The sequence below is a fragment of the Staurois parvus genome, unplaced genomic scaffold, assembly GCF_062004578.1.
Source record: "Staurois parvus isolate SC_StPar_1 unplaced genomic scaffold, SC_StPar_1.0 ptg000401l, whole genome shotgun sequence".
Taxonomy (NCBI): Eukaryota; Metazoa; Chordata; class Amphibia; order Anura; family Ranidae; genus Staurois; species Staurois parvus.
Window position 1 is genome coordinate 3319864 of NW_028318197.1, and position 27875 is coordinate 3347738.

Below are 27875 nucleotides of genomic sequence, written 5' to 3' on the forward strand. Positions count from 1 at the left end.
TAGTTAAGTGTAAGGCGGAAAAACACTAAAGAGATGTTTGGTGGATTCTTCAAGAGTGTGGTGAAGAGTGCTGATGAAGTTCTTCTATCTGGAGTGAAGGTGGGGTCCCTAGAGGCTTTATATCTTTTTCTATCAAACAACTAAATATATATGTATGTGTGTAAAATTTTATATATTTCAAAATCTTTCTTTTTTTTTTTTTTTTTTTTTTTTTTCCTTTTATCTGTTGATTGCATTGGTCTTTAAACCATGACCCTTCTATGGTATGGTGTAATACTTTGCCACATCATAAAGTCACCTCTCATCACTTTTTCCTCTTCACAGGAAGTTGATGAATTCTTTGAGCAAGAAAAAATATTTCTGGTGAATTACTACAATCGGATCAAGGACTCCTGTTCTAAGGCTGACAAAATGACAAGATCCCATAAAAGTTTGTATTCTTTACAGAATGGATTTATTTTCCTTTCTCATTCCTTGTATGGATTTGTAAGTTGTCCTCCTAGCAAATTCTAACGGACAAGAATGAGGTGTTTGTCTTACAAGGAATCTGTGTGAATGGGGGCAATGCTGTGCAGACATTTCCTAAACCAAAATGTTATTGCATTACTTGGTTTGCCTGAGCTTGAGGGTCAGAGGTCACCTAAAGTGACTGTGAGGTCAGAAAGGGTCATACATTAATTGCACACCTTGTGGTCTACACAGCCAGTTCTTTAATAGGGCTGCTGAAGTGATCCAGTGGATATTTAGGGAACATACCTAATACCTTTTTCTTTGTAAAGTTGTGACAGGGCAGCACCTGTCAGAACTAAAGCTGAACTTTAGATTGATATAAAAGTCACCTATAAATGCAGCTCTTTAATCATTTAAATACATAATATAAATGTTTTGATCAATGTAAGTACCTGTATTTTACTTGGTATCAGTCTCTCGCAGTTCCTGTACAGTAGAGCTGGGAGGGAAAGGGGCGGTACAAACAGCTGGCTCTGAGGAAGAGGCAAGTCTTCGAAACGAGTTAGCCTGTTGGAGGTCCAGGGTTTCTATTGTGGACAGTCATGTAATTTGGACTGGACAGTGCTGTTCTTTTTATGATGTGCCTTTTGAGGTATTTGTCTGAGTATATTACTTATCACCTTTTTATTAACCGCATCCCGTCCGCCCTATAGTGGACATACTGCTAGAGCGTGGCATGGGTGCGCAAAATCGTGTGTATATACATGATTTTGCATTTCCAGGTAGGGGGCAAGCGCGCCCTACCTGCTTTGCTGTTTGTGACTATCAATCACCGCGCAATTGTCCGTTAAAGTAACTGTAATAATGTATTGTATTGTGTTTGCGTGCAGTAAAGTTCATTTAAGTATATTTTTCCCTGAAAAATTTAGTTTGATAAACAGCTGCCCAAATATTTCACATAAATCGCAACAGCCACCATTTTATTCTCTAGGGCCTTTGCTTTCAAAAAATATTTAACGCTTAGGGGTTCTAAGTAATATTGTAGCTAAAAAATGCTGATTTTAACATGTATGTGAAAAAGTTCCGAACTGCCCTGGACAGCAAGTGGTTAAATGGGCCCCCTTTTTTTTTCCCTCCCCTCTTCCCCATCCTGCACGAGGAACAGATTCCCCCATCCACACAATTGAGCTGGATGGATGAACCCTCCCTGCTGTGCTATTATATTCTGATGGAGAGACTCCACGCCCCCCCCCCCGTTATCCGAATACAGATCAACGCAGTAGCTTACTGCCTGCAGTGATGACTCTCTGCTAAGTAGAATAAACAATCCTTCTTACTACATGTCATGATGTAGAAAAAAATGTGAGATGCATGGAGATGTCCCTTCTCGTGGTGCAGCCATGCACTGCAGTTTTGACAGTGGGTACGTTTCATAGTTCAAGATGTTGACAAAATACCTACTAATGTGAGGGGTTTTTTTTTTTTCGTTTGTTTTTTTTTTTTTTCCATTATAACAACTTTCAGTTTTCCTAGTTTTGCTAAGAAAGAATACAAAATTGAGATTGCTTTATTGCTGTACTGGGAGTTGCTAGTTCCTTGCCGTTATTGTCTACCAGTGGTGTTATGACCCTCTATGCCTTTCTATTATTGCTTCCTGCTTTCTTTGCAGATGTTGCTGATGATCACATCCATATTTCGTCTGCCCTGGTCTGTGTGGCTGAATCGGAGAGCACACCACTTAGAAAGTAAGTGTAACTGTCAGCTGTGGGTGGAAAAGAATGTGGAGTAGGAAGTCCTTTTAATGACTTCCCCTTTGTTGAATAAACACATTCCATTCAGCAGAGGCCCATAACTCTCACAATGGTCTCATCTAGCGCACACAGTGTTCAAAGCTCTCTAGTGAGCAAAGGAATGTCTGTCATCTAGAATGCACCACAGGGAGGCAGTGTTGTTTTTTTTTGGTTTAGCTTTTTAAACGTGGCCTATCCTTGCCCTGCGAATGTTGTGCTGTAATGTGAACAATCTGTCCAGTTATTTTCTGTGTGAGGCGGTTTAATAGTGAAATCAAATGCAGGACACAAAATTGTAGAAATGTATAGAATGTAGGAGAATGCTTGCATTCCTTACACATGCAGTATGAGTTCAGACAGATTGGATAGTTTGCAGTCTTCCAACTGTTGAAAATCAGTCTAATTCAGTGCAAGGGGACAGCTGGGTTCCATTGTTGATGATAATGCAACATTTTGGGTGTTAAATGTTAAAGTTATAGCTTTTAAGGGATAAAGATGAACTCAAGGCAGATAAAAATGACACATGCAATGCAGCTCTTATTCATTAAAGTACAATGTGTATAACTGAGCCCCGGTTCACACATATGCAGTGCTGGAAATATTGTGATTCCTGTGCCTTTCCCGCACAGCTTTGCAAGTGCACTGTGAACTCGCACCCACAGCAGATTGCAAGGTAACACCCCAAAAGCATGACACAAAGGAATTAAAAACTGTCAGGGAGATTCAACCTTTTTATTTGTCCTGTTTTTTTGGTTGACACCAGAATAATAAGATGGGAAATCTTCCTACGGGAAACACTAGTTCTGGTGACACACTGGAGATTTCCTTACTTTGGAAAGATTTCTTCTCCCTACCAATTTTGGCTATGGAACGGGAAGTGAAAGAAAATCTTCCCAATGGGACACAGGTGACAAAAAAATTGACAGGTGTTGTGAACACACCCCCACCCCCTTCCTTTCTTTATCAAAATGAAAAATATATTTTACCTTTTTTTTTTTTTTTTAGTTCCATTTTATTATACCTTTTTTCTAAAGTGTTTGTGTGGGGTTTTTTTTGTTTTTTTTTTTCTTTTGATTTTTACACACAACATGGTAAATCCAGCACATACTTCTCTTATAACAAGTGGTCAAGGACACTCTGAATAGGTGCTTTATTGAACTAGATCCTCCTAATCTCTGGACATTTACTTCTGGCCTACAGTGACATTTTTGGCAGGCCATAGACGAGCCATTTACCATCCGAATTGTCGGCCGATAAACGAAAAATCGGTCAGCCCCGTTGCCGATGCTGCCACCAGTGTCCATGAAAAACTGCCGTTTTTTTTTTGTGGATTTTCCAGCATGACTGCTAAGAATGAGAAAAACGGCCGATGGGCTGGCCCCACTGACGGCGTGATTATCAGCCGATTTTTCATGCGGACGAAAAGTCGGCCGATAAACGACCCGTCTATGGCCTGCATTACCCTATATGACCTTTTATATTGTTGGGATCTGTAAAGTCAGCCCTTTCAGTTGGCCATATGCTGCTGGACTGGCCAAATCTCAAATGTGTATGTGGGCTCCCCTGTTTGGCAGATGACTGTTTTGAGATCTGTCAAATGAACATGCTGGAAAATTCTCCACTGATCTGCTGATCAGTGTATGACAGAGGCAGGTTCCACTGTCCGAATACAGGATCTCTGTGGGGGAGGAGGTTTAAGTGTACTTAGGTGTGGTACACCACTTAGTAACCAGTCAACATCCTGCTGTCCTTTTATACAGACCTGGTGGCACACTTTTCATACACCTGCTTCATACTGTATTTTCATGTGCTTTTATTTTTGTGCAATATCCGGGCCATTTGTTTCTCACTACCCACAGAGAAAAAACGTTCCATTTTTCTTTGCGGGTAGTGACTGCAGGGGAGGAGCAGCTTCTTTTCTGCAACATAAAGCCACGGTTTCCCCTCTTTTTCTAAAATGTCAAGTGACATTCCATTCATTTCTATACACAGCAGCTGTGCTACTGTGCATGCAGACGCAGGGACACGCATACAGTTGTGGGGTGGTGTGCAAAAATGCAACATGTCTGCCCCATTCACACGTTTACACAGCAGTGCAGAAAAATGCACGTAGAAAACCGTTGTTTTCTGTGTGCCATTGCAGAGAGTTGCTTTCTGCTATAGGATGAACCTGCCTTTAAAAAAGGAAAGCTCAGCTGACCACATTACACCTATGCTGCCATGGAATTTTGAATTTATATGGAAATCTACGCTTGTTTTGTGGATGTCATGTTAATCTCCAAATCTATTCTGTTATAAGTTTGATTATTCATCCTTAAAGCATATTCATGGTCAATGTAAAATCCTATTCATTACCAATTCCACTTTGTATTTGTTATTTCTAGCCTACTGTGATTTAATCTGAATGATCTTGAGGTTTGTAAACTTACTTTGCAAAGACCCTCATACAATTTATTACTTTGAATTTTCTGACACATTCACTAAGCCCTGCGAACAGGCACTTGCTGTGTCACATATTTCAGAGCCTGCCTTCTGAACTACAAAGTGCATCCAGAAAGTATTCACAGCATTTTAACTTTTGCCACATTTAGCTATGTTACAGCCTTATTCCAAAATGGAATAAATTATTTTTTTTTCCTCAACATTCTACAAACAATACCCCATAATGACGTGAAAGCAGTTCTGTACATGTATTTTTTTTTTTAATAAATAAAATTTCAAAACGAAGTATTCACAGCCTTTGCCATGACACTCAAAATTGAGCTCTGGTGCACCCTGTTCCCACTGATTATCCTTGAAATGTTTCCACAACTTGATTGGAGTCCACCTGTGGGAAATTCAGTTGATTGGACATGATTAGGAAAGGCATAAACCTGTCTATAGAAGGTACCACAGTTAACCGTGCATGTCAGAGCACAAACCAAGCCATGAAGTCCAAGGAATTGTCCGTAGACCTCCGAGACAGGACTGTATCAAGGCACAGATCTGGGGAAGGGTTCAGAAAAATTTCTGCAGCATTGAAGGTCCCAGTGAGCACAGTAGCTTCTATCTGTAAATGGATGAAGTTTGGAACCACCAGGAATCTTCCTAGAGTGTGCCGCCCGGCCAAAATGAGCGATCGAGGGAGAAGGACCTTAGCCAGGGAGGTAACCAAGCACGCGATGGTCACTCTGAAAGTGAGCTCCAGCATTTCTCTGGAGTGAGAACCTTCCAGAAGAACAACCATCTCTGACAGAAGCCACTCCTCAGTAAATTGCAAATGGCAGCCCGCCTGGGGTTTGCCAAAAGGCACCTGAGGGACTCTCAGACCATGAGAAACAAAACTCCCTGGTCTGATGAAACAAAGATTGAACTCTGCCAAGCGTTATGTCTGGAGGAAACCAGGCACTGCTCACCACCTGGCCAATACCATCCCTACAGTGAAGCATGGTGGTGGCAGCATCATGCTGTGGGGATGTTTTCCGGCGGCAGGAACTGGGAGACTAGTCAGGATCGAAGGAAAGATATATAAATGCAGCAATGTACAGACATCCTTGATGAAAACCTGTTCCAGAGCACTCTGGACCTTAGATGGGGGACGGTTCAACTTTCAACAGGACAACGACCCTAAGCACACAGCCCACATAACAAAGGAGTGGCTACGGGCCAACTCTGTGAATGTCCTGGAGTGGCCCAGACTTGAACCCGATATTAACATCTCTGGAGAGATCTGAAAATGGCTGTGCACCGACACTCCCCATTCAACCTGATGGAGCTTGAGAGGTACGGCAAAGAGGAATGGGAGAAGTTGCCCAAAATTAGGTGTGCCAAGCTTGTAGCGTCATACTCCAAAATGACTTGAGGTTGTAATTGGTGCTAAAGGTGCTTCAACAAAGTATTGAGCAAAGGCTGTGAATACTTATGCACATGTGGGTTTTTTATTTTAAATAAGTTACAAAGATTTCAAAACTAACTTTTTTCACATGGTCATTATGGAGTATTGTTTGTAGAATGTTGAGGAAAAAAATTAATTTAATCCATTTTGGAATAAGGCTGTAACATAACAAAATGTGGCAAAAGTGAAGTGCTGTGAATACTTTCTGGATGAACTGTAGATGTGCTGAGAGGAGGAGTTTCAGAAGGCAATCTGTACAGGAATCATTGCTTGCAGGCAGCAAGGCACCAGGGGATATGTAGTCCTTTTTGAAGTTAAAAATAAACCGCAGAGGAGAAGCTGAATGCAGGGAATACAGGAAGATGTGGAAAAATATGGCCAGCACAGAGGCAGCAATCACAACATGAAAGAGCTTGTATGAGATTAACTAGAACAAGTGTTTGTATTGTTACAATGCTGAAAGTGTATGCTGTGACCATAGATTATCTTTGTACATCTTGGGTGGTCAAGGTTGCGTCTCACATTTAAAGTGTGGAGCCATGCTAGACTTGTACAGGAAGGGCCAAGATTTGCATGAAACTTCAGCTATTTTTTTCTGGCCCTGCTTATTTTGACATGGGGGTTTACTCTAAAAGGCAACACACTTAAAGCCCACTTCCAGGTTTCTTTTATGTGCATTGTGTTGACATGCATCATGTTAATGTGGCCTATTTGAATATCCTGACAGTGCACTACAGTGGTCAGGAAAGCAGGTGCAATACAGGTGTTGAGGTGCCATTCAAAATCTAGCTTTCTTGCAGTGCTTTTCCTAAACACCATGGTGTGACCCCTGCCTCAGACTTTCCACCATATGCTTAGTCTGAGTTGCTTAGGGTCTCCCTGCTATACTTATAAACACAAAGGTCATAATTTCTGTAAATAATGAATTCTGGGATTGCCATGGAGCTGCTACAACTTCCCGTATTGCAATAGTTAAATGCTTGTTAAAGCGATTCTAAAAATTTTTTTTTTTTTTTTTTGCTTGTAAAATAACAAACATGTCTATACTTACCTGCTGTGTGCAGTGGTGTTGCACAGAGCAGCATGGATCCTCCACTTCTCAGGCTCTCCTGTCTGTCAGGTGCCCCCACAGCAAGGAACTTGCTATGGGGGCACCTACTGCTCCATGTGTCCATTCACACACAGAGCTGCAACTTGACCCCGCCCCCTCTCATTGGCTGACTGGCTGTGATTGACAGCAGCGGGAGCCTATGGCTTCTGCTTGCTGCCTCTACCAATGAGGAGGCAGGGACCCAGAACAGCCGAGGCTGTCAGTCACATCGCTGGATCGCAATGAGGCTCAGGTAAGTATTGAGGGGGCTGGGGGAGCTGCTGCACACAGAAGGGTTTTTACCTTCATGCATTCTATGCATGACGGTAAAAAACCTTCTGAACGTTTAAAACCACTTTAAGTCTGGGGGTAGAGGAATTTGTAGTTCTTTATTCCTTGCTTTTCTTTTTAATGCGCTTGGTTTTGGGCAAGCCTCTTCCATCATATAGTGCAATTGGTCCTGCATTGTACATGATGACATTTTTGTGCAACCACCAGCCGGAGCACCAAAGGGGAAGCTTCGAGAGACCAGTCACACAGTGTGGAGGAGGCCTACAGATTATTCCTCTACCCCTAGACTATTTTACCCTTGAAAGAGCTCCCTATAGCATTAAAATGTATATTATGTAAATATATCTAAGGCCTCATTGAAATCGAGATGTTGACATTTCCATAACTTTCTCTGAAGATACATTTTGTTCTCATTTTACTAGGTTTGTCCAGTAAATCAATAGAATATCGCTTCCTTCTGTAATTCATTCAGTTTTAAAGGAAAAGTTTGCCTTTTTGGGGAAAAAAATAATAAATGCACAGATTTTTCCAGTAAAAGTGCATTTTATTTTGTCCCTAAGGAACCTGGATAGCATTGCGTCAGTGGATCAGGGGTGCGTGAAGACAAGCTCTACAACTTTCAACAATACCATCATATGGGCTAACTGTTGTACAAGCTGCAAAGTTTGAGACTTAATTACTATAGTGCTCATAAACACCCTCATAGTCCGTTGAGAACTACAAGCAGTTAGCTGCCGTAGTTGAATGTAGTTGTAGTTCATTCACTGGATTCTGTGAATGGTGTGGGCAGAGCCCCGCACGGCCATACTGTTTTTGAATTGCGACAGTGGGTGCAGGCAGAAGATTTATCACACTTTCACAAGAGGGGGATCGGAGCCAGCGATGACAGGAGCTGGAACATGTTACATATTCCATCCCAAATACGGGTCAGACATGTAACATGTTGTAAAAGGTGAACTTATCCTTTTTCAGGAGGTTGTTGCAAATGTAGATAATAAAATTTCTTACAACTTTTAAATATCAACATTTAATTATCTTCTAGCTGTGCTCCAAAGAATTAGCAATTGATTACTGGGGTACTCTTAATAAACAGGTGATTGCCATGATTTTAAGGCTAAGCACCTCAAACTACCAGTCAAGCCAGGTCATACTGATCCTCTGACCCACTGACCTGGATGTAGTAAATGGCCAGTAAAGTCAGATGTTCTGACCTACGTACAGTATTTCGTCCAGGTCCGTGAAGCTGGGTGGCGATATTGGAATTGTGGGAAATTTCAGTGTTTATTTTTTCAGATTACACAGATTGAATATTTACAATAGACTGGAGATGCTGTGTGATCGCCCACGGGAAATACAAAGTCCAATGCAGAACAAATAAGACGAGTGTTGAAAACTTTGTTTGGACGTGTCCTTATGTAAAAATGTAACTACCAAACCAATAATGCGTTAGTTGCATTAGCATTCATTAATACAGTCGTCATAAAGTTATATCGAGAAACTTTTTTTTTTTTTTTTTTTTCTTTTTTGTGGCTTGCACGCTTTCAACTTGTATTTTTGGTGGGTTTTTTTGTTTGTTTTTTTTCTTGTATGTTAGAGGTTAAAACGGTATTAAATCCAAAGCCAAACATGTCATCTATTGCAGCATCATTAGATTTGGTGGCTACTTTAGTTGTTTTTTTTTTTTTTCAGAATCTGTCGCAGCCGTGGATGGTAGCCAATCAGCTTCTAACTTCAGCTTGTTCAATTAAGCCTTGACAATAAAACCTGGAAGCTGGTTCCCATGCAGAGCTGCACCAGATTTGCACCATGCAGCTTTAGTAAACAACCCCCTATGTGTGTGTGTTTGGACAGAATGCCCATACTGCTTATCAATTTAAAAAATCACCAGCATGTTAAATGACAGTGATGGCCTTTACAAATGTGTACCCCTCTTTGTAGGGTTGCCACCTTTTTTTCTTGAAGCCAAACCCGAACACTTGAGAGGCACAGGGCAAATTTTTTTTTTTTTTCTTTTTTTCCTGTAGTATACACCATAGGATTATAAAAGACCTGGGACACCTTGGGGTGTCCCAAGCATAATAGCAATGTGAACAGTGGTTGTGGGCAAATTTGCTTTTGCTGACATCACAATGCAATCTCTGACCATCTCTTATATCATGTCCATAGTCATTGACTATATACTGGTGTCTGACACCAAACATTCACTGAATTTTATCTGCTGCCCTTTATCAATGGCGAGGGCTGCACTGGAGGCCCCCCATATCAAGAAAGCTGATCACTACTGAGGTAGAGATGGCTCCAAAGGAAATGGCAGGCACCAGACTATTTTTAGGAGGAATAGGCCTTCAAGTTGTAAAGTACTACTTGCCTGTGAGTCATAGCTGAAAATGTGGCCAAAAATCTAAAATACTGTAACGGTTAATCGTTTCTTATCCCAACCCTTAACATACTGCAACCTAATCCGAACACGTAACCCTTACTGCTATAGTGAGTTTCAGAATTACCCTTTAACCTCCCAACCTATAGGTCTTGTTCTGTCCTGTCCACTGGCCTGGCAGATCCACAATGTGCAGCCCATGAACAACCAGTCCCATTCCTGCCTATTGAGAGGCCCTCTGTTTGGATCACATGGATGTGCCAGGATTGCTGGCAGTTAAGCCAAAGACTAGGGTGTACAAAATTTCTGGACGGCTGCACTCTGCATAATCCCAGTTTATTGGAACAAGCACATATACTCGACTCCTTGCACCCCCCTGTTTTTTGCCTGTATGAGGATCACATGGAAGATCATATAGAAGACCCTCCTGGAGCATCATTGGTTTGGTTTGTGTTGTAAATTCAGGTATGCAGAAGACCTTTGGGAAGGAAGGGGTAGGTAGGGGCTGGTGCTTAGTGATTTTAATATTGCAAAAGTAGATGTACTTTAATCCTCTCTTAACACTTAAGATTTATCCCCCTAAGATCTAACATTTTAAAGTTGTACTAAAGTCTTTCTCATTTTTTTTTTCATCAAGACCTCAGAGCAGCTAAGTTTTATACACAAAAAAATTTCTTTAATGGCAAACACATTTTCCCATATTTGAGATGCCTCCTCTGACCACCTCTGCGCCCTTTCCATGCATTTCTGGTAACGGAGGGCGCACTTCCAACATATTGAAAGTCATGTGATCATTGCTTGAAGTCCCATTAACAGTACTACTGCGCATATTGCACCCCTTTGGTCATTGTGAGGGCACTGCCTGTTCCGAATGGACAACGAATGCTAGTTAAGCTTATGCTTTTCCTCTGTGACATAGCTGCCTCAACTGCTGTCAGTTACTTCCCTTGGAGGAGGAGCATTGGGTGTTTCATCTGTTTAGTGTCCTTCCGAGCTGCCTGTGCATGTCTGTGTGGACTACAGTTCTACATGAGGACACTACCCGCTCAAACAGGCATGTAATGGTGGCTCTGGCAAGATATGCGTACAGCTTCAGTTGCCGCTTTCTCTGGTTTGAATGATCATTTCAGCATTTTGATTTACACTAATCAGCCATAACTTTATGACCACTGACAAGTCAAATGGAAAAACATTGGTTATCTTGTTACATTGGCATCTGAAGTTCGGGGGGGGGGGGGGGGGGTGTATGTTTGGCAGCAAGTAAGCATGTTTGTCCATGCAGTTCATGTTTTTTGAAAGCAGAAAAAAAATGGGGTCAGTTTGTTGCATTTGAGGCTGCATAGTCAGACTGGTCAGGGTGTCCATGTTGACTCGTGTCCACAGCCAAAACTCCTACAGGGGGCACATGAGCATCAGAACTGTATTACAGAGCAATGAAAGAGAATATGGCCTGGTCTGATGAATCATGTTTTCTTTTATATTAGATGGCAATGGAATGCAGTATGGAAAGTAGGCTAGCTGGCAGAAGCAGTGTAATTCTTTGGACAGTATTCTGCTAGGAAACCTTGGTCAGCAACCATGTTTAGGTAGGTGGTATGTGTCCTAACATCCACATGAAAAGCAGGACCCAAGTATACCCTGTCACGATCGCGGCGTCAGACCCCAGACCTTCTCACCAAACCTGTGACCGAAGGACTGGCCGATGTGACGTGCGTAACAATGCTGCACCCTGCACAATGATTTTCCAGCTAATGGATACCGATCGATGTGCCAGCAGCCTGAATCGATTGTTACTGGGTCAGGTTACGCAATTAACCCCTTCACACTGCCACCACCTCCTTTTTGATCAGAGAAAGAGGAAACTCTGCATTCAGCTATAACACTATAATGGTTGATATAATCGACTGCATAACCTGGTCATAATACAGGCCTGTTATACAGAGGGTTAAAACAAACAGTAGCATCTCTTTAAAGGCAGGGATTCATAAATTGCAATTAAGAGCTATAGAAACAGTTCAACACTTTCAGAAAGAGAGATTTATTACTAAAAGGGTCAAACGGGTGCAATAAAAATATTTACAGAGAAGATGTAACTAAGAGAGAGATATAGATATATAGAAAGCACAGCAAAGAGATAACAGGGAGGAGTTAAAGGGTTAAGTTGCTTGCCATTAAGCCTTGGATGTAAGCAGGTCATGTTTCAGAGTGAAAGGCACAGGTCTCCCCAGGTGGTATATTGATAAAAAATTGGGAGATTTTTTTCAACTAACTACTCTTAGGCTTGATAGCCTGCTTTAAAGTTTCTCAGCAGGGGGTGGTTCTGAAGTAAAAGACCAATCCCCTGTTTAGGGAGGGATCGTCGAGCGGAAACCCTAAACTGGAGCCCACATCTTTCATAATTCATATTCTGGTTCATAACTTCCCATTTGCACAAGCAACAGTCCACCCACGGGTATATTATGCAGACAAGCCTGGGGTTTATTTAGATCTGAATTATGAAATTGTATGCTACACGGTTCGAGATCTATTTCTCTGCCTTCCCTTGCGTCCGAGATAAGACGAGTGACCCATCAAACTGTTCGCCTGTTCACTTTTATGTCAGTCTCTCATATTCCAAGATATGAGACATAGGGGAAAAATTGATTTCTTAAAAATGTTATCTGGTGTGGGCTTCTTGGTAATGCCTTGAACTCCTAGGAAGGCTCCGTTATCTTTTCCTGAGGCGTGAAATTACACAGGTACTTTGGCCAGTGAGACTCCAGCTCTCTTGGGAAAGCTGGTCCTATCTCTTCCTAGGTGAGAAGATACAGCTTTCACGGACAGCTCAGCACCTAACTAATGAGGCCTTGGCCAGCCAGTGACCCTTAAACAGTACACACACATCTGTCACTGTGCCTCTCAGGAAGGGAGGGGGAAGGAGAATGAGGGAATAACATGCTACTCTTAACAAAATGGCAGACTGCGTCAGTCTCTAGCGCGTGCGTTTGCGACACACCCCTTCATGGAAACTAGACCCCGATGGAATATTTTATCAGAATAATGCACACTGCAAAAATGGTTCAAGAATTAACTTAAAGTATCTGCTACTGATGGCTTGGTGTCAGATACCACAGCATACCTTCAGAGGTCTAGGGGCATCTATGCCTTGAAGGGTTGTGGCTGACTGGTGTATGATTTACACTGAATTTTACCCTTTTTTACATTGACGAGTTAAAGTTTTGCTAAACCCCCAACAGTAAAATTAGTCTGTATATTTAGTAAAGCATGCTTGTTGTACTCACTGTGGAACCTAAGGGGTTAATCCTCTGCATTGTGTAAAAAGGCTGTTTGCTCCGGTCTTCTGTCATCCTCCCTTCTACTGTACCCAAACCATCTGCTGATAGAACAGAGCAAGCTGCACATGCTCAGTTTAGTGTGTATTGCTAGAGAGTCGTTTTTTTGGGGGGAGGGCATGTGATCAGCACAGAGCCAACCTGCGCTGTCCAGACTGTCCTAGGAGGCTGCAGGACCCCTGACCTTCAGTCAGAGCATTAAAACGCCTCCTACAAGCTCTAACGTGATCTGCTGGACACTAATAGAAGTCACAAGACTGCTATATACTGCTGATGAGAAAAGGTCATTAGCAGTATTATGTTTACTAAAACAATTACATTTCCATGTTGAGTGTACTGTGGGAGACCAGATATAGTGAATGCAGGGTCCTGGGTTTAGTATCACTTTAACTTAATGGTGAACAGTGTGCACGTTTTTTTTATTTCAATGTTTGTTTTGTTCAGTTATCAATACTGATAGATATGTCAAATGTGCTTTCTTTCCAGATCCTTACTTAAACTTTCAGAGTTATTTGAAAAGCTCAAAGTAAGTGTGTGTGTTTTTGTTTTTATTTTTTGTTTTTATCTGTCAACTTAATAATGCATAATCAAAACTGTCTCCAATTGTACTTTGATTTTCTGTGTGTTTTGTCACAATCTGTCTGCAGAAAGTAGAAGCAAGGGTTGCATCAGATGAGGACCTAAAACTTTCTGAGCTATTAAGATACTATGTGCTTAATATTGAGGCAGCCAAGGTAATCTATTTCTATTTCAGAATTTTCAGCAATGTTAAAATAATAAAAAATTTGCAGGTTATTGATAGCAGATAGACGTGAATTTCTGTGTAATGTTCAATTCCTCTTACAGGACCTTTTGCACAGGAGGACAAAAAGTCAAGTGGAATATGAAAATTCCAATAAAGCTCTTGATAAAGCTCGATTAAGAAGCAAAGACGTGAAGCAAGCTGAATTGCATCAGCAAGAGTGCTGCCAGAAATTTGAGAAGCTCTCAGAGTCTGGAAAGCAAGGTAGACTAGTGCTGCTTCAGTTTCCACATCCTACTGCGCTCTGCATACTTCATTAACTCTGTCAATTTGTGACGTTTACATTCTCCCTGGCTTCTTGCAGGAAACATGTAGAAAAAGTGTTTTTACTGATGTTTTTGCTCCTTAACATGGCATTCATCTTCTTCCTTTTGGAAGAATAGGTGAAGTTCTCCTAAAACTTACTGACAAGGGAATATACATGGGCATCTGTGAAAAGAGAAATTGTAAGTTACAAAAGTAGACCATGATATGATGTCCATTGTTGCTCTGGAAAGTGCTTAACCAGATATGGAAAAGAGAAACTAGAAATCCATGTCAAGACATTAGGCTCAGTTCATTGAAGTCTTCCTTCTGCAAAATAAATAAATAAATATACCCATTGCATTGCATCTGTGAACAGTGAATTGCAAGTACAATGTCAGTCCTCCAGCTCTATGTTCATACTGACGTACAAACTTTCACTGGAATAATCATCTTGGACTACAAAGTGCCTTTGATCATTGCACTTGTGTTCCATTGAAAACTACAAGTGTGCTTGCCACGTTCACAAATCTGACAGCATGATGCAGCTGTGTGGGCAGAGCCCTACCCAGCTGCACTAAATCTGAGCTGTTGTGGGGGAAAATAACCCCCCACTCTTTGTAGGGGAGGGGGGTTGGTCTTTAAAAATAAGAAAAGCATCAGTTTAGCCAACTCCACCTTTTTAACTATGAAAATACAATTTATTTATTTTTTTTGGCCCTCCACTGCTGAAAACAAGTTATGGCAAATTGTTACAGTTTAGGAAATTGAGCCATCATTGTTTGTTTTATGTAAAGGTTACAGAATCGGGTTAAGAACTGATGCACACCGGAAACATTGACCATCTCTGCCTCCAAATGGCCCTAAATGCCTATGGGGTAGATTTACTAAAACTGGTGCACTCAGAATCTGGTTTAGCTGTGCATGGAAGCCAATTTGCTTTTAACATCAGCTTGTTCAATTACACATTTGGCAATAACCCACTGCGTGTGTGTGACTAAAATGCAGGGGCATTTGGGGGCAAAAAAAAGCCAGATGCCCCTAGGAGCAGCATTTAAAAACGACCAGTGTGCAAAAAAAAATTTTTTACTGTTCTACAAGCTTTTTTACTGCACCAAAATTTTTTTTCATACACTTTTCTTTTTTCTCTAGTGATTGAAGTTTTAGGATGCATACACAAGGCTAGAATTATTGCAATATATTTCTAAGTAACTGTTTCTATATGGCAAGAATCTGCTGCTTCTCTGGAAGAGGTCTTCTTTTTTTTTTTTTATGGCTTAATCTTATTGTCAAGTTGACTTTGTTCTGCATGTCTTGCTCTGTGATGCAGGACACCTTTGGTCAGTGGAGGCATCATTTTAAGACTCTCCTTGCTGATTGTGTGAGCTTTCAAGACGGAATTAAACTGACAACAGTTCCAACCTGTAGTTAGAGCTGCCTCATGTTCTCAGAAATGCTTGGGTCCCGTTCACACCTGTGCATTAAAAAAACAAAAATCTTAGCTACTTAGTTATCTGTGATGCACTTTTCATGAAAACACTTGTGTTTTTGGATGCTTTAGCATTGAACTATATAACAATGCACATATGTGAACTAGCCCTAAAAAACTGAATTCCGATAGTAAGCTTTATTTTTTTTCCAAGAGTGGAGTTGCATTTTAACTGAGCAAGTAAGGATTTAAAATCTGCTGGATTATAGATACCTGAAAAAGTTCTTCAGTACTAAATGAGTGCTGGGCAGCAATGTTCATTTCACTATTCTTGGAACTTTATTCATGTGGGAACATATTTAGGTGCTTGCAGCAGCTTAATTTGTGGCAGCGCATGAGTATTAGATCCTTATTAATGTTTATTGTGGTTTGTGTTCGTGTTTTGGGTGTTTGTTTTTTGTTTTGTTTTGTTTTTTTTTGTTTTTTTATATCACCAGATAAGAATAAAGAAAAATGGCAGAAATTAATCCTGTTTTTATAGATGAAATAAAGTAAAACCAGTGCATTTCAGAGGTTGCTTCTACAGAGTTTAAAGGGAACACAGTTGTTAAGTTGGCAAGTCTTAGTGCCACTTTCAGTACCAGTACATTAATTTTGGCTAGATTTAGGTAACTCTTACTACACCCACTCTAAGAACCTGTCATGGCTACAACAGATTCCTGAAGAATTACTGCCAGTTTGTAGATTAGGAAACTGGCAGTAATTCTCCTAGATTGTGAGCTCCAATGAGCAGGGCCCGCCTATCCTTGTATTGAACTGTATTGTTGCTGTATTGTCTCCTGTTGTATTGTAAAGTGCTGAACAAACTTTTGGCGCTATATAAATCCTGTATAATAATTGAGACCAACTCAAAACTGGTGAACAGAGATGCCAGTGCTCAGAGTGGGGCAGTTTTGAGCTGGCATGACTCACCTCTAGCCCCATTAAGCTGCCAGCTGGGAGATTTCCAGGCCAAAAGCTTAATATGAAAAAAGGGCGAGTATTCTGGCTGACATTACCTGAAAATGGCAATGCCCATATTTGGGCAGTGATGAGTCACATGGGAAATGAATCTGATGGGGAACTAGTTTCCAAGTTCTTTATCCTGGGCTCCACCCACCCAACTGTATGCCCGCCCACTGCTATTCATGGTTAATCACAGGCATGGTGAACCTGATGGGGAACAACTAATCTCTCTGTGCCCCATTAGGCTGTACTGCCACCCACATTTCTATAAAACTCCTCTGCCATTCCCCTGTCTATGTGATGGGACACAGTGGCCTGGGAGGGAACTTGGTAATGCTGAGCTGCACTGAGGACACTGTGGGCTTTATTTACTAAAGCTGGAGAGTGCAGAATCAGGCTCACTTCTGCATAGAAGCCAAGCAGCTTCCAACCTCAGCTTGTTCAGTTAGGCTTTGGCAATAATACCTGGAAAGTGATTGGTTTCTATGCAGAAGTGAACCTGATTTTGCACTCTCCAGCTTTAGTAAATAAAGCCCACAGCGTCCACTATGGACACTCCAGCCTCAGTGCCATCTGACAGTTACATGAATCTGTCGCAAGTGCAAACAATTTTGAGGTAGGAGGCAATTCTAGTGTCGGACACTCCATTATGAATTCCTCCTTCCAGTGGCTCCTTCATTAAAAGGATTTGTCTTTTTATTTCCTTCTTTCATTATCCATCTCTTGTGCTCAATTAGCTTTTTCAGTTGGTTCATTGGAAAATCCTCCTTGCATTAGTTTGTACTCTGCACCCATCCTGCATTTTAGGGCACTATGTTTCTTATATACTCTTGTCACTATCCCATTAAAAAATGCCAGACTCTCCAGCAGAAGAAGCGGCATAAAAAATGCTCATAGTAGCTCTTATTGCACAAAAGTTTAGGAGAGTTTCTGGGCATCGCATTTACTTTTAATTTTTTTTTTCTCTTTTTTTCCCCAAAACTGTTTGAGTGTTTTAGCATTTTTTAAGCCCAGTGTACATGGACCCGAAGGCAGACCATACATTATAAACTTTTCTTGTGCTATTTTTTCATTTTTAGATTTACCAAAACCATATAATAGGAGGTCAAACCTAAACACTTCATTTGTATGCCATCAGGCAGGCCCTTGCAGTACATAGTTGAAGGTAAATCTAATGGAAATTGAATAGGAAAATTGTACAATGTATGGCCAGCCTTATATCTTTATCTGTGCCCAAGTTAAGATCTAATTGGTTCAGCATTTACTGCAAAACCTGTATATTGCAACAAATATCCAGACTCCAGACAATTATCCAGAATGTAGTCTATGAAAAGGGAGAAATAGGAGTTCTCTAATGTAAGCTCCAAGGAGCAGGGCCCTCCTATCCCTCTTGTATTGAACTGTATTGTTGCTGTATTGTCTCCCGTTATATTGTAAAGCGCTGAGCAAACTGTAAATCCTGTATAATAATGAGTAGTGTGCTTGACCCACAGGGTTTTTTTTTTTTTTTTTTTTTGAAGGGGGGGGGGGTTTTCCCCCTTTTCCTGCATTCTAAAAATGTAATGCCTGCATTATGTTTTGTGTCCATTTTATTGATGTGTTACAATGATCTTGCTTGTTTTGCAGAGTTAATTGCCTTCAAGAAAAAAAGAGTGTCTGCTTTTCGGAAAAACCTTGTAGAAATGACAGAACTAGAAATTAAGCACGCCAAGGTTTGTTACCACCACTCATATAATACCTTATTTTCTTAAACCCTGCTGTCACAAAACAATCTAAAATATCACAAGTATCATAGCAAAGATACTCCAGCGCCTTTTCTAGTGGAGCTACTAGTAGGCTTAAGCACTACTTGAAGCTTGTTGAAAGCCTTCTGTCTGCTTTTTTAAATTTACAGTCAGCACTCCCAATGGTGTGTCTAATCTAAATCGATGAACAAATTGTAATATATATTGCATCTCACATGTCCAAATATATGGTGGCTGCATTAGTTTTAATTTTCAGGGTTTTTTCATTTCTGCATTGTGTAATCCTGCCAGTAACACTTCTGTCCTAAGGTGACAACACTCAATGTATAATTCTGTGTCCCCCTAAAGTAGAAAGCATGTTAATTCTACAGTGCCCCTCTCCACATCTCTATAACATGGGGGGAGGGGTATTTAATGGTTTATAGGGGTAACCGTGGCTGGGAGATGAGACTACTTGAGATAACATTACAGTTGAGACTCTGTATAAAATCTACATAAAAATCTTTTAAACCCTTATTTTAGTCACAATAGAAAACCAAATGTTTAAACTGTATAAATGTATAATTTATAAAAAAAAAAGGTAGTTTTGAAATTGATGGCAGCTAAAAGAGGAAGGGCTGGAAGAACATTTTGCAATTGGCAACAGGTCCATAACATTAGTGGGTACAAAAAAACTGCATTGTAAGAGTCTGAGTGTCTCAAGTAAAGATGGGAAGAGGTTAATCAATCTGAAAAGCTATATCGCTAACAATTGTCAAACCGTTTCAGAATAATGTTCCTCAATGTAAAATTGCAGAGTCAGACAAACTGATATTTCACATTTTTTTTGCAATCATGGGTGCTGTGTCCTCTGAACAGAGTGCCCATAGGCCTGAAGATCTTTCCTCTTTAGTCCAAAGGCCTGCATCACTGATGGTATGGTGGTCCATTAATGCGTATGAAATGGGCAGCTTGCACATCTGGAAACACACCATCAGTGCTGAAAAATGTTTCCAGGCATTAGAGCAGCATATGTTCCCATCTAGAGGATTTTTTATTATATTTGGGAAGGCCTTGCATATTTCAGCAGGATAATGCTACACCTCATACTGCATCTATGACAACAGCATGGCTTCGTATTAGAGTCCGGTTGCTTAACTGGCCTGCCTGCAGTCCAGACCTTTCACCTACTGAAAATATTTTGGCTCATTCTGAAATGAAAAATACAACAAAAACGACCCAGGACTATTGTAGTTATAATCCTATATCAGGCAAGACTGGGACAACAATCCTTTCCCAAAACTCTGCAAATATCTGGTACCTGAGGAGACCAGCTGCTAGAGTGCTGTTAAGAGAGGATGCTACACCGTGGTAAACATGGCCCTGTAATTTTTGAGACCTGTTGCTGCCATACATTTCAAAATTCCATTTTATTTTTTTTCCTTACATTTTCTCAGTTTTAAACCTTTTGATATGTATTTTTTTTATTTTCTATTGTGAATACAATGTGGATTTGAGATTTGCAAATCATTGCATTCTTTTTTTTTTTTTTTTTTTTTTTTTTCCGTGTAGATTTTACACCGCATCCCAACTATATAATTGGCCTTATATATTTTAAACCTTCAAAGCTCAAAAAAAAACGCCTAGGTCTTCTTACAGCAGGCTTGTTTGAACACTATGGCAGTTGTAAACCTACTAAGATATACTGATCCTCCTGCATATACATGAAACAAATATCTGCCTGCAAGTCAGTAGTAGTAGAACTACAGTAATAGGCAGTAATGGAATATTATAGTGGGCTCAAAATTTTGCAACTGGAAAGAGGAGCATTTTTATACATCAGTTATAAACTTGACATCACTTAAAGAGGCAGAGGAAAAAGAAAAAGGCTTCTATGTCAGACCTGATGGACACAGAAGGACCTCTTAATACAATATAAATGTTGGACCTGTGTACGAGCTGACACAATTACTAGTGGACACCTAGTTGATACCGATGCCTTTTATATTGTGTAGCGGGTGTGGTATATGATCTAGTTCAGTGTTTTTCAACCTTTTTTGTGCAAAGGCACACTTTTTTCATGAAAAAAATCACGAGGCACACCACCATTAGAAAATGTTAAAAAAATTTACCTCTGTGCCTATATTGACTATATATAAAGTAATTCTCTTGAATAGGAATCAAACACAAAGAAATTATTTTATAATTACTTTATTATGAAATAATAAAGTATTTTATAATTGGACCCGGGGGCCGGACCAAGAGTAGATGAATGATGTGTATGTGTCATCCATAGTAAGTATAGTAATATTCCCCCATATAGTAATTCATCCCCCATAGTAATTCATCCCCCATATAGTAATTCATCCCCCATATAGTAATTCATCCCCCCTATAGTAATTCATCCCCCATATTAATTCATCCCCCATATTAAGTCCCCAAGCCCCCCCTGTCTCAATTCACTTACCTTTGCTCCGCGCGTTCCTCTCGCCGTTCCGGTGTAGCATGAAAATCTGTCTCCTATGAGGATCTGTCCCCCTCGACGTATCTGCGCATGTGCCAGTTTTAGGCATTAGCAGCCGATCGGCGATCTCCGGCACATGCGCAGATACGTCGAGGGGGACAGATCATCCTGACAGTATCGCGCTCCGCGGGCTGGATTAAAAGGTCCGCCGGGCCGTATACGGCCCGCGGGCCGTAGTTTGCCCATTGCTGTTCTAATGATTGGTCTATTTGTGAGCCGAGGCCACATGTTACGGATGAAATTGCAATTTTTCCCACGGCACACCAGACAATATCTCACGGCACACTAGTGTGCCGCGGCACAGTGGTTGAAAAACGCTGATCTAGTTGGGAAAAATATGGTGTTCTAGTTGATTCACTGTTGGAAAGGTTTTTGTAGGCTTCAATCTAGGCTGCTAGCAAAGACAAGCTGGCCTTCAAAAGCAGAGCTTTTAACTTTTTTTTTTTTTCTTTTTTTATTAGACAAAAAAAAAAAAAAAAAGGTTTAACAACTCCAATTAGTATGTTTGTTTTATCTTTTTGATTTGAGCAATTAAAAGGACAAAATGTTAACATTTTGACATCTGACCTCTTGTGTCATTGTATTTCAATTTTTAGAAACCTGTCATAATAAACCTGAATTACTACTTTGCTTTGGGGTGAGGGTAAATGTTTAAGTGGAACTTAAAATGTGAAAAACATGACAGAGACCCTATTCAGCTGTTGTGTAACTGCTTCTCCCTTCTTTTCACCGTAAATGAACACTGAGCCGCACATGGGTGGGAGTAATGACCTTTTGGCCCAGCCACTCAAGTGACCAAAGGTTCCAAGCCCAGAAGGAAGTCAGAGGAGATGTAAGCATCTGCTTCTGTTTAACCACTTCCCGTCTAGCCCATGTATATAAACGGCCAGACGGGAGCAGTGCCAAAGCGGGTGGCCATTTATAAACGTGTCCGCATTTACTGCAGCACACCGATCGCTGTACAAAACCTCTGTGAGGTCCCAATTCATGTGATCACTGATTGGCCAATCAGTGATCACATTAGTAGTAGTAAGCAAGATCTCACTTCCTGACATCATTGCTTACTACTTGTGAAATCTGTGAATGATCAGAGGTCACATGGTACAAGGCTATCACAACAGCCTTGACCCATGTGACAAGCTGTGACCAATCGCAGCTCACACAGTATTTCTCAATGACTGCAAGAATGCAGCCAGAGAGAAGGAGAAATTATTGCTTTTACACCCATAAAGGCTGTAAAAGCAATCTGTGTAAGAAAAGAAAACAAATCTTCATCACTCCCCACAAGTAGTACAGTGGCACTATGGTGACTATGTACTGCTAGGGTGACAGTATGTTTAAAAAAAAATAACATAATTGTAAATTTTTTTTGAAATTATAATTTTTGGATATAAACTAATTTTGGGGGGTTTTTTTGTGGGTTTTTTTTTTTTTTTTTTTTTTAGTAAACATAGCTGAATACATTTTGGCCAATATTTATGAAAGATTTATTTGCAAAATCTTATAAGAAAACCACTTTTTTTTTTTTTTTTTTTTTTTTTTTTTTTTTCCAAAATGTTTGGACTTTTTATATTTTTATATAGTAAAAAAAATAAAAATCCCAGTGGTTAAAAAAAATACCACCAAAATAAAGTTTCTGTCTCAAAAAAATGCTAAAAAATTCATATGGGTACAGTCTTGAATGACCACGCAATTGTCATTGAAAGTTTGATAGCACTGAAAGTTGAAAATTGGCGTGCACAGGAAGGGGGTAAAAGTGTCTGGACTTGAAATGGTTAAAATCCTTTTAGTGTGGTGTCCTCTCTACAGCCACCTGATTTTGTCCTGAATGGCTGTCTTTCAGTGTTGTGAATGTTAACAGTAGCACCTCCTAATCAAGGAAATTTGCACAGCTTGCCTGACATATACATACATAATGTATATGGTGCTGTATCCCAAAAGGAAATTTTTTTTACTAAACTGCAGATTTAACCCTTGACTTCAGTGCTGGCCCAGTTGTTTATTCTTGCTGAATATTCAGACATCTAATATTTAATTTTTTTTCTGCAACACTTAACAGCATAAGCCTTCTTCATGCTCACAGATCAGCTTTTATCACAAGTGTATTCATTATACAAATACTTATTTGATGCATTGTCTGTGTATAACTAGTACTGTCCCTTCTCTGATTTTAACAGAATAACATCTCATTATTACAAAGCTGCATTGACCTATTCAAGAACAGCTAAACCTAATGGGATGCTTTGACCTGAAAGCACTGATTGCACTTCGGAAAGGCTGAGGTACATCGGCAAGAAGAGCAGCTGTATTTTCACTCATGATCTTCAAAAAGAGAAAAGATTATCGTGATCTAAAATGGCTATATTTTGATAATTTTGGAAACGTTTAAATGTGTGTCTCCCTATATAAAAAAACGCAATATTTCTTTAATCTTTTGGTAAGAAGCCTCTCCATCTATTTTTCAAATTTTATTTCTTATTTGAAGAGTTTTGTTTTTGTTTTTTTTTGGAAAATAAATTTTGCTTTTGTTGTATATATTAATATAAATACATACACCTGTGTTTTGTTTTATATTTTTTTTTTTTTTTGTCACTGGTCTTGAAACTGAAAAGAAATTACAATAAAATCAAGGATGGTTAATTGACCTAATTTAATGTAAATGTTCTGAAATTTTTTTTAAAAAAAATACACGGCGGGTAAAGTAAGTATTGAACACGTCACCATTTTTTCTTAGTGAATATATTTGTAAAGGTAGTGTGTGTGTCTATGGATTACATGGCTTGTTACCGACGTGGTGAAAATTTCAAAGAACCAAAAACGAATAAGTTCAGAAATTTATGTTTACATATGTGTAATAAAATGGAATGACTCCGGAAAAGTATTGAACACGCTAACTTAGTGCTGTCCCGGGCCTCACGGCCCACTATAAAACCAGTCTGATCCAGGCGAACTAGGCCCGCAACAGGATCCTGCAAGTGCAAAGTGAGGATCTTGGCCAATAGCTTAGTGTCAGAATTTAATAAAGAAATGGATCTATAATTAGCACAGTGAGGGTCTTTCCCAGGCTTAGGCAGAATTTTGATAGGAGCCAAAAGCACTTCCAGGGACAATGAATTGACTAAGATAATGGAATTAAGGTAAGTACATAAAGGGGCCAGCAAGAAGTGAGAATTTTTTTTATAATACTGATTGGTGAAGCCATCCAGTCCCGGGCTTTTACCCAAGGGAAAGGCGGCAACCACCTTCGGCAATTCTTCCACTGTGATCGACCGTTCAAGATCTTCAATGATCATAGAGGACAGGGAGAGGGGAATCTTTTTGGTAGTTGCATATGGAATGAAGCCAAGCTCCGGGGTCCACACTGGGAGGTGTACCAGGGAGACCATATAGAGAAGCATAGAACTGCTGAAATAAATCTGCAATCGAGTGGGAATCTTCAACGAGACCATCTCTCGTTGTCAGGTTATAAACATGGCGTAATGTCTGACGCTTCTTCAATTGTCTAGCTAAAAGGCGACCACATTTGTTCCCGTATTCATAGAAACGGTGAGCTTAAAATCTAATTTTGTCTAAAGCTTTATGGTCCAAACATTGAGAGAGAGTAACACGTAAAGTGTCTAAGGCTTGGGCATCTGAGGGGTCAAAATATTGTTTGTGTTTTCGTTTCCAGAGCATGAATGCAATCCAGCAATTCCTCAATCTCCCTCATCTTCTCCTTCTTGCACCTAGAACCATGGGCGATCAACTCCAAGCAAGGGTCCAGAGAAACATTACAATAACCCCCTAGAATCACCATACCCTCTCTAAAATCTTTCAGTTTTTTTAGGGTAGTAGACAAAAAAAATCAACAGTGCGGGCATTCGGAGCATAAAGTGTATGTGTGACCATGCAAAGAACCCTTCAAAAATATAAAATGACCCTCGGTCAATCAATTGAGGCAAAAGGAATGGACAGGTTTCTCGGATGGCAATTAAGACTCCCCTGGCCTTGGTCACTGGGGAAACACTATGATACCACTGATCAAAAATCGTAAGGGGCATATGCGGGGTCGATTTGGCAGTGAAGTGCATCTCCTGCAAGAAAACTACATCTGAAGACAGATGTCGCAATTCCTGCCAAAGGTGACCCCTCTTCTGGGGAGAACACAACCCTCGAACGTTATAGGTCAAGACATTCAGAGTGTTCAATTTACTAGCCATAAGTACAGAATATGAGAAGGAGCATATTCAGACTGGCAGCTATATTGAATACTCCATTCAACCAAATGAAGTACACAGGGTAAATATAATAAACCAAAAAAAGAAACTCTGCCTGTATGGACATGTGGATGGAAGCCAACATAAACCATAAAGAAAGAAAAAAAAAAAACGTATAGCACAATCTGTAATTAGGCTGATCGTCTAAAAAGGTGGCCTCTGTGGGGAGGAGAAAAAAAGACCTCTCCCCAAAGGGGCCCCCTTAACTGCAGAAACGCAGAGTACAAATCCTCCACCAGAGGACTGGCCTAGGGTGTGGGAAGTGACTAATGGCGTAGCAGAGATGCCGCCTGGCAATCACAGGACAAAATAAAAGAACAGTATCGTGCAAAACAGTATAAACAGCAACATTATAAATATTATAATACACGTGTATACATATATGCCTCCCATTGTAATCAACAGTAGCCACAAAGGTATTTTGAAGAAACTTAGTGCAAACTTTAAGGCAAATATGTTCAGCCTATACCACAACGAAGAAAAAATACAGATCATGATAGATCAATCAGAATGGGAGGAGATCAAGTCTGGAGCCCTGCGACCCATGCGATTCCTCTTTTAGGACCCTGTAGAAGCTTGTTGCCAGTGGTCTTGGTGTCGTGGATGGAACTGTGCAACCGCCAATCTGGAAAATCAGCCGAAGAAAGATCCAAGGTGGAGAGGAAGTGTGACAGGTCATCTTTGGTACATAATGTCACAGTTTTTCCATTTCGGGATGTAGTCAGATGAAAAGGAAAGCACCTGGGCTGCATGTAGAACATCAAGTAGAGGGCAAAACACAGCGCCGCTGCATAAGGGTCCGCCTGGAAAAATCCAGGAAGATTGCAATAGTAGCCCCATCAAAATCAATATGAGGGAGAGAGCGTGCCGCTTTCATATTCGCCTCTTTCAGCATCTTTTAGATTATCAGTAGAGATGAGCGAATCGAAGTATCCGAAGTGGAATTCGAGTCGAATATCGGAAAAATTTTTCAGAAAATGGCGGCTGACGTGCGGCGACGGAGCGGGGATGTCTGGGAAGGCGCGCAGACAAGGCGCGCTGACCCATAATGCATTCCTCAACTACATGTGATCGCATCAGCCAATCAGCAGCCAGCCAGCCAGCACTGTGTAATGGTCGAGCTATAAATAGCGGCCATTTTGGAATTCTTCATTTGCCTGCAGTTATTGAACAGAGGCAGACCGCTCTGTACTAGGGACAGGGACAGAGTTAGGGCCACAGAAACGATAATTGGGGACAGAGAAAAGTTACTTAGGGACAGAGAACCATTACTCAGGGACACAGACTTGTTAATGAGGGCCACAGAATCGTTATTTAGGGACAAAGAAACGCTAGTTAGGGCCACAGAATTCATACTCAGGGACAGACAGAATTGTTACTCAGTGCCAGAGAATTGTTACTTAGGGCCACAGAAACGTTATTAGGGCCACAGAATTTTTACTCAGGGACAGACAGAATTGTTACTGAGTGCCAGAGAATTGTTACTCAGGGACAGACAGAATTGTTACTGAGTGCCAGAGAATTGTTACTTAGGGCCACAGAAACTTTAATTAGGGCCACAGAATTTTTACTCAGGGACAGACAGAATTGTTACTGAGTGCCAGAGAATTGTTACTCAGGGACAGACAGAATTGTTACGGAGTGCCAGAGAATTGTTACTCAGGGCCCCAGAAACTTTACTTAGGGCCACAGAATTTTTACTCAGGGACAGACAGAATTGTTACTGAGTGCCAGAGAATTGTTACTCCGGGACAGACAGAATTGTTACTGAGTGCCAGAGAATTGTTACTTAGGGCCACAGAAACTTTACTTAGGGCCACAGAATTGTTACTCGCACAGACACAGAATTGTTACTCGCACAGACACAGAATTGTTACTGAAGGCCACAGAACGGTTACTTAGGGCCACAGAATTGTTACTCGCACAGACACAGAATTGTTACTCGCACAGACACAGAACTGTTACTGAGGGCCACAGAACTGTTACTTAGGGCCACAGAATTGTTACTCGCACAGACACAGAATTGTTACTCAGGGCCACAGAACTGTTACTTAGGGACAAAGAAACGCTAGTTAGGGCCACAGAATTCATACTCAGGGACAGACAGAATTGTTACGGAGTGCCAGAGAATTGTTACTCAGGGACAGACAGAATTGTTACTGAGTGCCAGAGAATTGTTACTTAGGGCCACAGAAACTTTAATTAGGGCCACAGAATTTTTACTCAGGGACAGACAGAATTGTTACTGAGTGCCAGAGAATTGTTACTCAGGGACAGACAGAATTGTTACGGAGTGCCAGAGAATTGTTACTCAGGGCCCCAGAAACTTTACTTAGGGCCACAGAATTTTTACTCAGGGACAGACAGAATTGTTACTGAGTGCCAGAGAATTGTTACTCAGGGACAGACAGAATTGTTACTGAGTGCCAGAGAATTGTTACTTAGGGCCACAGAAACTTTACTTAGGGCCACAGAATTGTTACTCGCACAGACACAGAATTGTTACTCGCACAGACACAGAATTGTTACTGAAGGCCACAGAACGGTTACTTAGGGCCACAGAATTGTTACTCGCACAGACACAGAATTGTTACTCGCACAGACACAGAACTGTTACTGAGGGCCACAGAACTGTTACTTAGGGCCACAGAATTGTTACTCGCACAGACACAGAATTGTTACTCAGGG

At 40.6% G+C, this 27875-nt stretch overlaps 1 protein-coding gene across 1 annotated transcript in view; it reads left to right on the forward strand.

Annotated features, from left to right (window-relative positions):
• The window catches only part of SNX5 (sorting nexin 5), a 66599-nt gene extending 43019 nt beyond the window's left edge, over window positions 1-23580 (forward strand). Inside the window, exons 6-13 of the mRNA XM_089686517.1 lie at window positions 4-99; window positions 325-430; window positions 2120-2195; window positions 13691-13730; window positions 13852-13938; window positions 14051-14210; window positions 18310-18395; window positions 23109-23580. Coding sequence (XP_089542643.1) covers window positions 4-99; window positions 325-430; window positions 2120-2195; window positions 13691-13730; window positions 13852-13938; window positions 14051-14210; window positions 18310-18395; window positions 23109-23159 — 702 coding nt within the window. The 3' untranslated portion in view covers window positions 23160-23580. The remainder of the gene's footprint in view (window positions 1-3; window positions 100-324; window positions 431-2119; window positions 2196-13690; window positions 13731-13851; window positions 13939-14050; window positions 14211-18309; window positions 18396-23108) is intronic.
• Window positions 23581-27875: the final 4295 nt, after the last annotated feature.